The following is a 14,258-nucleotide window of genomic DNA, read 5'->3' on the forward strand; positions in this document are numbered from 1 at the left end:
TTTTCTTCAGATAGTCCTCTTTAAAGGAAAAAAGTATCGGCTTTATGCAGAGTGACACATTTGGTTTTTGAACACTGAAAATGTGTACAGTTACCAATTTACTCATGGAGCTACATTAAGATCCCCATGTCTCTGGAAATGAACCATATTGGGCCTTAAAAATTAAGATATACGTTTGTTAATAATTGGAATCTAAAAGGTTATTAAGATATATTTAATAGTTATTATGTTGCAGGCATGCAAACTTGGAGCAAACATCAACAACAACACAAGAATAACAAAACCAAAGATTTGAGCGGGGAAATTTCTGAAATTCGGTTGATTTGACACGGAATGACTCCATGGTGAATTATTATGGCAATTGTCATAATCATGTTGACACGAGTTAGAGGAAACGCACACTGTCATAAAAAGTAAGTTCTGAGTAAGCAATCACGCGCCAAGTGGTTTTCATTTAATAATTTCTTAGACGCTCCAGAAAACCCTCTCATCCTCACACTTTCATTTTAAACGATAAATCAGATAGGCTACAACATGAAACTTATAGCTTTGTAGCAGGTATAAGTCCTCCCTCGATAGTTCTACAAGATTTTATCTTTTATCTTATGTCGAATCCTTACCTTGGCATAACAGCATGTGATCAAAACCAGCGGTAACAGATACCCTATAACGAGAATGGTCACTTTGTAAGTGTGCTTGGCCACCCGTTCGGTCCAAATCTCCCAGCAGAACGTGCTATTGGGAGCCTTAGGGTGATCCGTCAAAATTTGGTGCTGCGCAACCGGGACTGCAAAGATAAAGGAAAGCATCCAAATAACACAAACGCCAATGAGCGCATTCCTCCGGTTACGAATACAGGGGGACTTTTTGGAGAGCACCACGGCAATGTACCTGTCCACGGACATGGCCACGAGCGTGAAAATGCTCACCAGCATGCTGACCGTAACAAAATAGTGCACAAATTTACACAGAAACGCCCCGAAGATCCACTCGGGAAGTGAGTATATGGTGGCCTGAAACGGGACGCAAAACAGGAGGAAAGATAAATCTGCTATGCTGAGATTTATGATGAAAATGTTAGTGGTACTTCTCGAGCGCCTTGACTTTATTTTCCCAATAACAACCATCACTAGAGTGTTTCCAACGATTCCCAAGAAAAATATACATCCAAAAATGACGGGCACAATCACTATCTCCGGACCAAAAGTGTCGGTCGTTTGGTTCGTGTCCATATGCTCCTCTGTCCAGATTGTTTCATTTCGGGATAACACCATGTTTACAAGGATTCGAGAAGACCGGTCGAAACAAAAGAACATAAGTCCGTTCAGAAGCACAGAACAATCACTCCCCAGTTTGGTTTCTCATTTTCTCAAGTTAGCGCGCGCTGACAAATCCTTGGCTCGGTTGTGGAGTACTCCAGTTACGCTGGGAAATGCACCGGCTGGGTATGAAGCACTAGAGAGAACGCACATCATTCACTGGCGCGTGTTCTTTCCAGGGAAGACGCTGGAACACTGGCACCAGCTCAAGGGGGAAAATTTTCGCCCGGAAGCGTTAAAAGATCCTTTGTCGTGATTTGGTCATGATCGATTCACTATTATTATGGCATAGCTTATCTGAAGATTAATTGGCCTATTAACTATATGTTACTTGTCATAACGATAACTATGTCGTTGGGTCAAAGAACACTATCATGTTTGTGTAGGCTATGTCATTATGAACTTGGCTTAGAAAAATTCAGAGGACCTTTACGCTTGTTCTTACATTATCTAGGTGTCAAGACGATACAGATAACCAGGCGCAGACTCAGTGACTTGCTTGTTTGTATGCTGCATCTGATCTGCATAGCCTAGCCTACTAGCCTGCTGATATCCACAACTCACAGTACTGATTTGTCAAAATATTTTTTTTTTCTTAAGTTTCAGTAGTTCAGTCCTGTTCTTTATAAGAACCTACTAACACAAGCAGCGTTCCACCCACACAAATAACCTTAATAAAATGATGCAAGAGTGTTCAGTGAACTCAATAAAAGAAGAATATCCTTACACTGTTTCCGGGATTTTATAGCAGCTGTTACTGTGCAGTTTTAAAATATGTTCCTGAATAGAATGTTCCATTTTGTTATGCGAAACAAAAGTCTTTGTGAAAACAATGCAATCTTTGTACTCTAGGGAAATGTTCTATAACACACCTGCTATATTACCCATTTACAAATCATATTAAATAGAAAGGATTCTTGAAGGGGGGAAAAAACATTTACAAAAAAAAGCTTTTAACATTGTTGTATATGCCTACACCTGATATTAATTTATAAAACAAGAAGTAACTGTGTTAATGAAAACTATGAAAAGATTTGATTGATATCAAAAGAATGAATGCAGAAAGCCTTGCACTTAAAGCAAAACCGCAAAGGTCAGGTAAAGTATAATAGACTTAAGACTTTTGTCTAAAGCCAAATGAATAGATTAATCCATGAAGGTGTCTTATTATAATTGCAAAAGCAATGTGGCAATGAATATTAAAGTTCAGTGAAAATTGCTTTAAAAAGATATGGGAGAATCATTCAAAGTGGAATATTTTTTTTTAAATATGCTGGTGTTCTGATATGCACACTTTCCTGCATCTTTCACACTTTTAGCTCTAGGCAAGGAGGGATATTTTTCCATAATGTTGAAGCTACTCTTTTCTATACAATGAGTGTGGAGCTAAAAAAAAACAAAAAAACAAACAAAAAAAAACAATGTGCTCTGTCAGTACATGATATTTGTTGTAGGAAATTAATATGCAACTGTATCTGGGATGGTTATTGGAATTCTCAGACTTTGTTTTAGTCTGACTTCTCAAGGGTCGAAGGTTATGTGTGTTGGTTTTAATAGCTCTGAAACACCTGCAAACAGTGGTTGTTCAAGGCACACAACTTTGTTCTGGCACTGTGTTCTTCTCATCAGACAACATGTGGCAGATTTCCCATTGAGGAGACAAGGGAAGAGCAAAACCAGACTGTAATGCATTGGAGGATAGGAACTGGAGTGATCTTTTAGGATCATGATCACTTGTGTCCTTTTTTCCAGTGTGGTGATGTGCTGTGGTTATTTAATTGGTTATGGTGGTCCCAAGGAACTTGAGTGATTCAGTCATAACCGCAGCTGCACCTATTTTCTAGAAGAGGTGGGTTAATTTCCAAGAGGTAAAACGAGCAGCCCTGAGGCACTCTAGTGCTCATATGGAATTTTACAGGTTTTAGCCCAGGTGTTTGTGATCCACTGACTCAAAGATGGTGTTATATTTACTTGTCTCAGAGCAAAAGTTCACAAATTGCATTCTGATGTATTTGCCAAGTGTAGCAGAGGTGTAGCACTGTTCCCCTCAGAAGCAAGTAGCAGGAGGTAAGGGAATGGGACATGACACCACACACCACAAGTGAATAGGGTGAAAAAAAGAAAAGAATTAATAGATATGACCATACTTCCCCAGTTGAACACACTAAGACATTGTTTTATATTACTATTTTTCTGGAATGTTATGTTTAAATATAAAAATGATCTGTATCGGTATTATCTGATTAAAAATGCACAAATTTGCATACATTTTCAGAACAGAAGCCCGAAAACTGGATAAAGACCGGTTTAAAATGATAATTTTGTTGACATATTAGAATTTTAACAGAGAGGATTTAATGTATTTTTATCACTACATTTAAATCAGAAAATACCATCAACAGCCAGAAAAAAATTCAAAAATTGTCTTTAGCATTAAATCAAGCTACATTTATGAACAAACCCCTCTGTAAAAACCTTCAGAATATACTGTAGATATGAATAAAACTTAAAAGTTTATATACAGTAGGCTATGTGTATGCTAGTTTTTACCTCCTCTATAAGAAAACACTTAAATGCATATTTTGGTCTGAAAGAAGATGTTCTGGAAGCAAAATGTTATGGAAGCAAAATAGCCCAAAATCTCAAAATTGACATGTGCTTGAAAAAAACAATAGTTTTGCCTGTATCACATTGGCACAAAGTAGGAGAGTAGTACCAAGTACAAATGTAGGTATTCTTTTTAACAATACTGATGTCAAACATGTTAATTTGGAAATTACCACTGACATGCAACTTCTAAAATTGAAAACATATACACCACAACAGTAACATTTATACATTTTGTAGTCCAGTTCAAACATTTAGCAAATCACCTCAAATACTGTATTGCAATCCCATTTAAGCATTTGGCAAACACTTTAGGCCTAAGTGAAAGACACTTCATTCACTGATTGCACTCCCTGGGAATCGAACCCATGACCTATTTAGGTCAATGTTAAACTTTATCCATCAGTTTAGAAGCACTTGAACTCCTTTGTCTGGTTTCATTATCCATAACGGTCAAAACTAAGTACTGAATCCAGTTAAAGTCAAACAGGAAACCAAGCTTACAGACAGAATAATATTTCTGTTTTGCTGATAGATAGTTTTTACCAGCTTCATACGTGTATAAAATTGTGTTGTGCACAGCTCTCTTTAAAGAGAGCATTGCCTATTCATCTGATGTAAGTATGCGATGCATTAATAAAATTGTAATAGGATACACAAAATAAACTAAAATAACCAATTAATATAAAACAAAATTTAAAATGAAATATTTTACAGTAACAGCCTACATTCTTGCTGTCCACCCCCTAAGGACTCTCTGCATCACTGGTTTTAGAATCACTGAAGCTAGGAGCTTAGGGACAGTAATTGTTTGAATAGATGTATAAACACAGCTGGTGTCGTCTTATCAGGCCTTGCAGCTCATGTTTTGTCTTTTGAGAAGTATATGGACATTATCCTCTTTGATATAAATGAAGTAGACATTTTGAGAGAGATAGGTGAAGTGGCAAGGATGAGGTGTGAGTTTTTACAGTAAATCTGTTTCATGTGTGATAGCAATTGGAGGTTCATGCAGAATTTTAGATATATTGTAAGTAGGTAAGCTGTAAGTGGTTTGAACAGTTGATTGTTAAGGGCATTATTGCTTGAAACATTGAGCATTAGACAATTACTTAAGACATATTTTTAGACTAACACTTTCCTCACCTGACTGATCTGATTATCTATTTTTTTCTCCCAGCACAGACAGAAATTTTGAAAAATAACCACAATGGTGCGTAGCATAAAAAATTATATGATCAATAAGTTATGACAACATATGTATTTACATTGCTTTAACTCATCAAAATATATGATATATTGATTGTACTTAACAATTTAAGGCAGCAACTTTTTTTTTATAGTGTTGATAAAACGTATTTGTATCTTATATTTCAGATTCAGACATTTCACCCTTAAATCAGTTCATCTTTGTAAACCAAGGTTGTGCGGCAGTCAACGAGCATTTCCACACAGCATTGTGAAAATAAACATTGAAGGAAGTCAAGGAGAGGAACATGCAGTGTTGCAATGTGTTATAGCAGGGATGTGACTGATAGGAGAGGGGACTGAGATGTTTAAGGGCTGGGTAAGAGTGATAATGTTTCCAGCTGCTAGAAAATAGCTGGCACAAGCTTTTGGAAAAAATCCTCTGTGCCCATGGGGCGGGAGAAGCTCTTTCAGTTAAATGTTATTTTAAAGGCTTTTGGTTGTCTTTATTCAAGGTGATTGTTTAGAACATCTACCTCGGGGAGGGGGTGTGATGAATGCTCTGCCTTCCCTTCAAACAAGGTTTCCAAATTACCTCTTTATACAACATTCTCCCTGTACTCTTTCTGCCATACACTTAATCTTTTTGTATTGTCGTGTTTGATTTAAAAAGCATCTTCTCTAATCCCATTGGGTTTATCTGGTACACAGAATTTGAAAACTCCTGTTCAAATTTGTTTATGTATAATAACCAGAATTAGAAACCAAAATTGTTTTGTTGAGTTGTGAGTTGGTTTGTGTGTGTTCATCTCTGTCATTATTCCTATTTGCCTTTTGAATGAGCGTCATAGTGTTCTGATACCTAGAATAAGGTTAAGAGCTGTCAACATAATTGATGTTTCCATACTCCTCATTTTGAGGGTTGTTGAAGTGGCATGTTGCTGAGGTTATGCAAACACACGACCAATGTGGTTGTGTTGCACAGTACAGTCAGTTTTTAAAGCAGACATTAATTTTTTTTTCAAAGCCTCGACACACACACACACACACACACAAAACTATATGGTTCATAGAGGATCGAGTGAGCGCCTCAAGTTCATTATGGCACACATTAGGGAGGACTCAAACCCGAGATAGAAATGAGGTAAAAGAAAAAAGAGAAATGTAGAGTGATGTAAAGAAATGACTGAGACTATTGAGCTGAGACTGAGTGATATAAATGAAATGAAAGAGTGAAAAAAGGGAGACACTGAAGGGGACGATTCATAATTTGTAAAAAGAAATGTACAGCAATATATATATATATATATATATATATATATATATATATTTATATATATATATATATGTATGTACTGTATATGTATGTGTATGTGTATGTGTATACATATATACAATAAAGTAGCGACTGAATGTACTCTCTTCAGTAAAGAAATACTCTTCACATCCTTGACAATCAAATTAAAATGTTCATATGCACCTCAGTGCCAGGATAATTATAGGTACTGCCTCACATCTTTTTCTTTTTTCTTTTCTGTATCCATTCTTGACAGGACATCTCAAAGAAGAAATGGTGGTAACACTTTACAATAAGGTTCAGTTCGTTAACAGAGGTTAATGCATTGGGCATCATCAACTAACACAGCATTTATTAATGTTACTTTCTCAGATAGTATTTGTTTTAGATTTCAGTTAATGTTGGTAAATTATAAATTATACATATAATTAACAATGAAATATAATATATTTATGAATTGCATTAACAAGTTAAAATAATCTATTTCCATTATATGATTTTTTGTAGATGTTTTATGAGACTGGATTCTATTTATTTCTGATTCTTAATGCATATTGACTATATTGATTGTTATAGTGTAACTGTAATTGTTAACTGTTAGTGCACATTTGCAGATACTTGTAGAGAAACTGGAAATGGGATACCATTAATTTAGTGCTCAACTGAGGCAATTTAAATCAAAATCTTTTCTGAAATGTACAAAGTATCACTTTTTTCCCACAGGTGACTCAAACTTCCTCTATTTGATTGTGAGAATTGGATTTGTGAAATTCCTTTGAAATGTCCGAACAACCAATGTCCAAAAACAAAATATACTCCCATGAATCTCTTACTACAAGAGGTTTATGGAGAGGCAGAGCCACAGATATTATTGCCATGCTCTGTGATCCACTGAACCCTCTCAATACTGGAGTCAGTCCTATGGGGAAATCGGCAAGAGTTATTCTATATTATCTTCCAGTCAATCCAGCTGTTCTCAGTGGCCTTGAACTCACATGATCCTTCTACTAATCTCAAATGTTCAATTCTGGTCTGATCAGCCTTGCAAGAACACAAAACTGGATGGTAGATGAAAGGTGGATGACGCAAGCAAACTATAAAAAGCAAAGCTCCACAATTGCTCGGTTCTGATTCAGAGTGACCTCAAGGCGACATTCACCTTGAAACTACAGTCATGTTTTAAAAATTTAAAGTGTTATTCAACCAATGTCTAACCAAGAGCTGAAGAGTCCAAGCTTTTAGCAAATCAATGTATGCTTGAATTTAAGAAGTGGTTACTGGGGTATTGTATTTTTATCAGTCTTAACAGAGTGGCAAGATGAGAGCTTCTCCTATTCTATAATTTGTCTCATCCCTTCACTATCTTTTGTTTTTGTCCTTTTGTTGAAACAACTCACTCCACTGTTGTAAATGTGTCTTAAGGAAGATCAGGAGGTTGCCATGGAGACACCTTATATGGCGTTTTACCTCATATTTAACAGACTGATTGAGACTGAACCTGAACACACCAAAATATGTATAGACAAAAACATCTTTCAGTTAGGTTTATGTTTGAAATAACCACAGAATAACAGGGGAATTATTTTTTTTCTAATATAATACAGCCCATTCTCACTTTGATAGATTTGAAAGCTCTAAGTAAGTATAAACAAAAGACTGCCTATTGGAAATTAAAAACTTTTAACTGTTTTTCACAATGCATGCATACTAGAAAACATAGATTGTATTGATGAAAAGAAGTAGCCTGATCTGCCAAAATATACTGAGTTAGTAAATATGACGCTTTGTGTGAGTCTTTAGCGCCCTCCTCTGTCAAATCTGCGTATGACAAGTAAAATCCATCTTGTGTTCTCCAGGAAAGTATTGTACCCATTTGCTAATTTCTAACACGATGAAAACCCACTATAAAATGATATGTTGTATGTATTTATTTAACTATTACAGACATTCTGTAAGAGCAATAAGCCTCTCATAGCATTAGTTTGACCACAATGATGGTTTTAAGATGGTTTTAACATCAGCCTTGAGTGGCTGTCGTAGAAATTGTTTTGTTAGCTGCTGTTTAGTAATGTTGAGGAATCTCTATACATTTTGTGTGTTTAGTTGGAAGCCAGAATCTGATCCACCCAGTCGCGTAGCTCAGTGACACGGGCGTACACACCAGGTATACTGGTGTCACAACGACTGCTTCCCCAGGACACAATACCCACCAGTGTCCAGACATCACCCTTCTGACACACCAGAGGACCACCAGAGTCACCCTGAACAGACAAATGGACAAGAGAGTTATGGTGAGAGAGTTATATTGAGAGAAATTGAGGAAGTGAGGAAGAGAAGATAGTCTTACCATGCAAGAGGAGGCACCAGCAGCACCAGCACAAATCATGACATCATGGATGTTGCTTCCCCAGTAGCTCTTACAGTCCTGGTTGGACAACAGAGGCAGAGCAACTTGCTGGAGCTCATTAGGGGTTAACAGAGCTACACACAGAGCGAGAGAGAGAGAGAGAGAGAGAGAGAGAGAGAGAGAGAGAGAGAGAGAGAGAGAGAGATCATAAAACATGTTAGGTATTGTAAATATATTATAAACATGTATTATGCTACCATTCAAAAGTTTGGGGTCAGTAAGAATTTTACTGGGAGAACATCACAGGAATAAACTTTTGAATGGTAGTGTATATAATGTAATTAGAGATCAATAGGCATATCTATTATTAGCATTATATCAATTATATAACCTTTATAGAATAATAATAATATATTTCAATAATATAATGATGTATTATTTGTATTATTATTTTGCTGTAGAAATATATTCTAAATATTCTAATTCATTAGACTTGAATGAATATCAAATTTTGAAAGATATTTCTATTGATCTAGAACCAGAAGCAAGTATGTATAATAGACTGTGATGTTATAGATAATCAACCATTGTGTTTGGTCACTCCCCAGCCAGAGGTCACACAGGTCATGCCAGGAGCAAATTCGTCTGAAGTCTCAGCAAGACAAACAGGAGACACTTGGGCATTCAGTGAGACGGGGGAAGTCAGCTTGATCAAGGCAATGTCATTCTCGATGGTATTGGAGTTCCACTGAGGGTGGGTGAACACCTGTAATTGTGATTAAATCATAAATTCCATGTCAAAACATAGAAAAATCAGTAAATAAATAATGAGGAGAGATAAACATAAATGAGAATATACAGAGTAAAGGTTTAGTATACCTAAAAAGCATTATCATGTTGCATTATCATGTTGAATGATTATTAAGTGGACATGTAAGTGTCCAGCTCTTGCGTGTTATTGAGGAATAAGTTTTAAGTTTTAAGCCTCACTTTTGACACTTTCATAGTCTGCGTGTCCTCCTGAGTGTTGCCGCTTCCCTTGTTATGCTCTCCCAGGATCACACGGTGACTAGTTCTGGACATAAGCAAGAGAGGTTTATTAATCCACGTCTATCCCAGGATTCATGCATAGTTAACGTAATGATTTAACTGTGATTAGTCTAAGTTAGTCTCACCTCACACCGCAGTGAGCAGCAGTCACAACCCAGTACTCACTGATCAGAGAGCCACCGCAGAAGTGCCAGCCAGTGAAGTCCTGTATTTTAAACAACGCATTGGCAAAAGAAAGAGACAGTGAGAGAGAGAGAAACAAATTACACTTTGTATAAACTGTGTAGTATAATCTACCATTAGCTAAAATACTAACATTATACCTGCAAGGAGACCTGCCAGGGCCAGGAGTGAGGAACTGCCTCCTCACCATTTACAATGCGGGCATAGCCACTGACAACAGGAGGAATGGCAGGAACACCACAGCCTAAAGAAAAAGGAAAAACAGGAGATCAAAGAAGAATGAAAACTGAATGAAATTTTATAGTATAATATAAATAGGCTAATTGACCAATGGTTTTGTAAATGCAAACAATACATTTTTTTAACATACTGTAGGGTGCTGGTGACTATACTGATCTTTTCAGTAACTATGAGTATGACTTAAAAAAAAAAAAAAAAATCCTCACCATAGGCTGCACTAATGAAGGCAACACAGGACAGCAGCCACAGGAAAGACATTGTGCAGAAGACAGCATTATTGATAGTAGAAAGTCCTATTTAACACCAAACCATGATTTCGCACACCAATGAGGGCATGGCCACCTGATGTCATGGTCAAAAATTAACCCTGAGAGTCTGCATCAGCTGGTCTTCACCTGTGCAGAATCCCATGATTTTACCAGTACTTGAACATTGCCATGTTTAACATGCAAAGTACAGTGCATTTTCGCATAAACCGGGTAGTTCTTTATAAATGTGCTATTAAACACTTCTGTTTGATTAATTTTATTTTATTAATTTTATTATTTTATTTTATTTTATTATTTTATTTAAAAAATGTTCTTATTGTTTAATTAATTCAAATTGTTTTATTTGTTGATCGGGTTTTCTTTTTAGGAAAATAATGATTAAAAAACATAAACAACTAAATATTTTGCCAACTAATCCTTCACTGGAAGGTTCACATTTAATTTGAAATATGAATTGTGTCATCATCTACTCACCCTCATGACCCTGTATGACTCTCTTTCTTCTGTAGAACATAAAAATATATATACGCTACATATATTTTGCGAATTTTTATATATATATTTTTTACATTGAACTTAATGTTAACCAAAACGGTTATTAACGAATATTTTTGTTTGGCAAAAGCATTAACATAACTTCTTATTCATAGATTCCATTACGAAAACACATTTGCAACTGAAGAATAATAAAAAAATAATAATAAACAAACAAGCAAATAAACTCTAAATACTGAATTGTTCTATTATTTTTATAATTACATATTATTTATTTTATTGTATTATTTATATTATATCATACATTATTTAAATACACACACACACACACACACACACACAAACATATATATATATATATATAATTTAATTATATTAGTTCTATTATTTATTTATATAATTATCAAAAATAATTATTTAAATATAGATTTTGTTTTGCAAATTAATAATCACAAAACATATTATAGAAGTGGTAATAAAGGGGACTAGGGATTTTTCAGGCATCTGGAAAATTAGGATAATTAAAAAAGTTCATATTATTTAATGATAAGTTGATGAGTTATATGATGCCTTTATATGGGGTTTCTGGAATACTTACAATCTTGATAATAGGTGAAAACTCAAAGTCAATGTGTCAGCAAATTTATGTAGCAAAATATGTAAATGTGTGGGAAGGACTGGTATATAAACCCTCAAACGTTGGTGAGACGGCCCTGATTCAGAAATGGCTTTCATTTGGATTCTGTCGTGTCTTGCTTTCATTGGAACTGCCTATGGTTTGTTGCTGTTTTTTCCTCTGTAAAACAGATTCAAATTTTCTAATAAAAGTGTCCATTTTAATACATACCCATCAAGGGCAGAATGCTTGGATTTGTATGAACATTTCTACAAATTATTGTTATTTTTTTTATTCTCAAGGCTGTGGCGTTCCTGCCATCCCCCCTGTTATCACTGGCTACGCCAAGATTGTGAATGGTGAGGAGGCAGTTCGTCATTCCTGGCCCTGGCAGGTGTCTCTGCAGGTACAAACAGACATAATTTTAATAGATGACATATGGATAACATAAACACATTTAACATAGCAAAAATATATATTGGCTAAAACATCCATAAATAAATAAATCTAATGTCTCATTACAGGACTCCACTGGCTTCCACTTCTGCGGTGGTTCCCTGATCAACGAGTTGTGGGTTGTGACTGCTGCTCACTGCAATGTCAGGTAAGACAGTATTAAAAGTATAAACAGTATACATTATTATTATTATTATTATTATTATCATCATTTTTTATTTTATTTCAGAATAAGTATGTTTTTCTATTGAGTAAAATAAATCGGCGCAACTCGGCGAAAAAAAGTTCCATTTTTTTTTTATTAGGACCTCTCACCGTGTTGTCCTGGGTGAGCATGATCGTTCCTCCAACGCTGAGGCCATTCAGACCATGACTGTTGGCAAGGTGTGTTGACTCTTCATATTTTCTGTATCATACCTTAACCACTTAGACAAGGTTTAAACAGAGAGATGAGAAAACTGCTGCCACTGAATATGAGAATTGCTGCAGCGAATGCTGACGTATCTGTATCCTCTTCCCAAAGGTTTTCAAGCACCCTAACTACAACAGCTACACCATCAACAACGACATCCTCCTGATCAAGCTGGCCACTCCTGCTCAGATCAACACTCGCGTGTCTCCTGTGTGTCTCGCTGAAACCAGTGACAACTTCCCTGGAGGCATGAAGTGTGTGACATCTGGATGGGGCCTGACCAGGTACAATGGTGAGTTTCAGAATCTCTTTTCATTTCAGCATTTTTATCATTTTTGCATTTATTTAAAAAATATTTACATTTACAATGATTAAACTTTTATTTTAGTTTTAATATATATTATAGCATTTGTTCAGTTTTTATGGTTTAAGAAGGTCAAACTTGAGTTAGAGCTCTGTCCTGATTTATTTTCTATGTTGAAAGCTTTTAAAATGCTGCCAATCTGTGCTTTCAGCCCCTAGTACCCCTGCCCTGCTCCAGCAGGCTGCTCTGCCTCTGCTGACCAATGATGACTGCAAGCGTTACTGGGGAACCAACATCACTGATCTGATGATCTGTGCTGGAGCCTCTGGTGCTTCTTCTTGCATGGTGAGCTCCCAAATAAATATATGTGACAATTATTTATTTCTATATGATTAATGAAAGTTCGTTTTACATGTATAGATAAATGTTTTGATTACAAACTCTTCTATGTGTTTTACAGGGAGATTCTGGTGGTCCTCTGGTCTGTGAGAAGAATGGAGTCTGGACGCTGGTTGGTATCGTGTCCTGGGGAAGCAGCACTTGCTCAACCAGCTCGCCTGGTGTGTACGCCCGTGTCACCAAGCTCCGTGCCTGGGTTGACCAGACCATTGCTACTAACTAAAGCACAATGTTTATATAGCATTTCTTGCTCATACTTTTCATCAATAAAGTTTTATTTGGAAACAAAAACAACCTGTTTGTGTTTTTTGTAGAATTTGGAAAATGGACTATCAATATGTTTGAGTGAATTTTTCTTATTACATCATTTTAATAATTGCAAATTCATCAGAACAGTAATTATTCGAAACTGCTATAAGTGCAATGACCCTGTTTGTTACTATCTTCTGCAAAAGAAGATGAAATGACAAATGTGTATATAATGTAAAGTAATAATAACAACTAGCAGATCATCTCGAAATCAAAAGAAATCATGTTTTCAATCATGTTTTCTATAATAGCTAGCATGCCTGAAGCTCTTTTAAATGAACTTTGTGAATAGAACGACTATGCAAAAAAAAAAAAAAAAAAAACAGTGACCAGGACAGAAAAGGAATAACATATTTTTTATTTTTTGTATGTTACATATACTCACAAGTTATTTTTTGTAAGGATATGAAAAAATGAAGGAAAAAAGGAAAATGTTAACTTAGCCTATATTAACCCTTTCACGCATAGTGGTCACTACAGTGGACAGCTATTAAAAATGCATTTTCTTGAATTTTCACAGGTTTTTATGGCAAAGTTGCACATCAATCTCTTCATTAGACCCTTGTGCATCATCCTATAAATTGTAATCAAGTGGCAAGCCTTTGTGTTTCGATTTTTTCCCCCTCCAATCCAAGATGGCCAAGGGTCAGTCAGACATGCCAAGTTGCTCCGGAATATCCACCCATTCCTTCTAATCTAGGAGACTCTTGTAGGTAAAAAAAATATTGCAGCATCAAGCAATATCTAATGAGTCATATCACAGTAAA

At 35.8% G+C, this 14,258-nt stretch overlaps 3 protein-coding genes across 3 annotated transcripts in view; 1 reads left to right on the forward strand and 2 right to left on the reverse strand.

Moving 5' to 3' along the window:
- The window catches only part of galr1b (galanin receptor 1b), a 53,371-nt gene extending 51,844 nt beyond the window's left edge, over positions 1–1,527 (reverse strand). The window contains exon 1 of the mRNA XM_084107928.1: positions 621–1,527. Coding sequence (XP_083964054.1) covers positions 621–1,316 — 696 coding nt within the window. The 5' untranslated portion in view covers positions 1,317–1,527. The remainder of the gene's footprint in view (positions 1–620) is intronic.
- Positions 1,528–8,321: 6,794 nt separating this feature from the next.
- ctrb.3 (chymotrypsinogen B, tandem duplicate 3) lies at positions 8,322–10,541 on the reverse strand. The gene is made up of 7 exons (XM_084109860.1): positions 10,438–10,541; positions 10,132–10,235; positions 9,934–10,013; positions 9,749–9,833; positions 9,344–9,524; positions 8,759–8,892; positions 8,322–8,672 (listed from the first exon to the last, which is right to left on the reverse strand). The coding sequence occupies exons 1-7, from the start codon at positions 10,487–10,489 to the stop codon at positions 8,511–8,513; spliced, it is 798 nt and encodes a 265-aa protein (XP_083965986.1). The 5' UTR covers positions 10,490–10,541; the 3' UTR covers positions 8,322–8,510.
- A 1,131-nt stretch (positions 10,542–11,672) lies between these two features.
- Positions 11,673–13,476, forward strand: LOC311080348 (chymotrypsin A-like). Its single transcript, XM_084110261.1, has 7 exons — positions 11,673–11,771; positions 11,914–12,017; positions 12,136–12,215; positions 12,373–12,451; positions 12,591–12,771; positions 12,995–13,128; positions 13,244–13,476. The coding sequence occupies exons 1-7, from the start codon at positions 11,720–11,722 to the stop codon at positions 13,403–13,405; spliced, it is 792 nt and encodes a 263-aa protein (XP_083966387.1). The 5' UTR covers positions 11,673–11,719; the 3' UTR covers positions 13,406–13,476.
- The last annotated feature ends 782 nt before the right edge of the window (positions 13,477–14,258 follow it).

Source organism: Abramis brama (assembly GCF_963993115.1).
Source record: "Abramis brama genome assembly, chromosome: 3".
NCBI lineage: Eukaryota > Metazoa > Chordata > Actinopteri > Cypriniformes > Leuciscidae > Abramis > Abramis brama.

Coding starts and splice junctions, on each gene's coding strand:
- ctrb.3 (XM_084109860.1), bottom strand. CDS start 10,489: ATGTCTTTCCTGTGGCTGCTGTCCTGTGTTGCCTTCATTAGTGCAGCC. Junction 10,236..10,437: donor CTTCATTAGTGCAGCCTATG/GTGAGGATTTTT, acceptor CTTTTTCTTTAG/GCTGTGGTGTTCCTGCCATT. Junction 9,834..9,933: donor GCTGCTCACTGCGGTGTGAG/GTGAGACTAACT, acceptor GCTTATGTCCAG/AACTAGTCACCGTGTGATCC.
- LOC311080348 (XM_084110261.1), top strand. CDS start 11,720: ATGGCTTTCATTTGGATTCTGTCGTGTCTTGCTTTCATTGGAACTGCC. Junction 11,772..11,913: donor TTTCATTGGAACTGCCTATG/GTTTGTTGCTGT, acceptor TTTATTCTCAAG/GCTGTGGCGTTCCTGCCATC. Junction 12,216..12,372: donor GCTGCTCACTGCAATGTCAG/GTAAGACAGTAT, acceptor TTTTTTTATTAG/GACCTCTCACCGTGTTGTCC.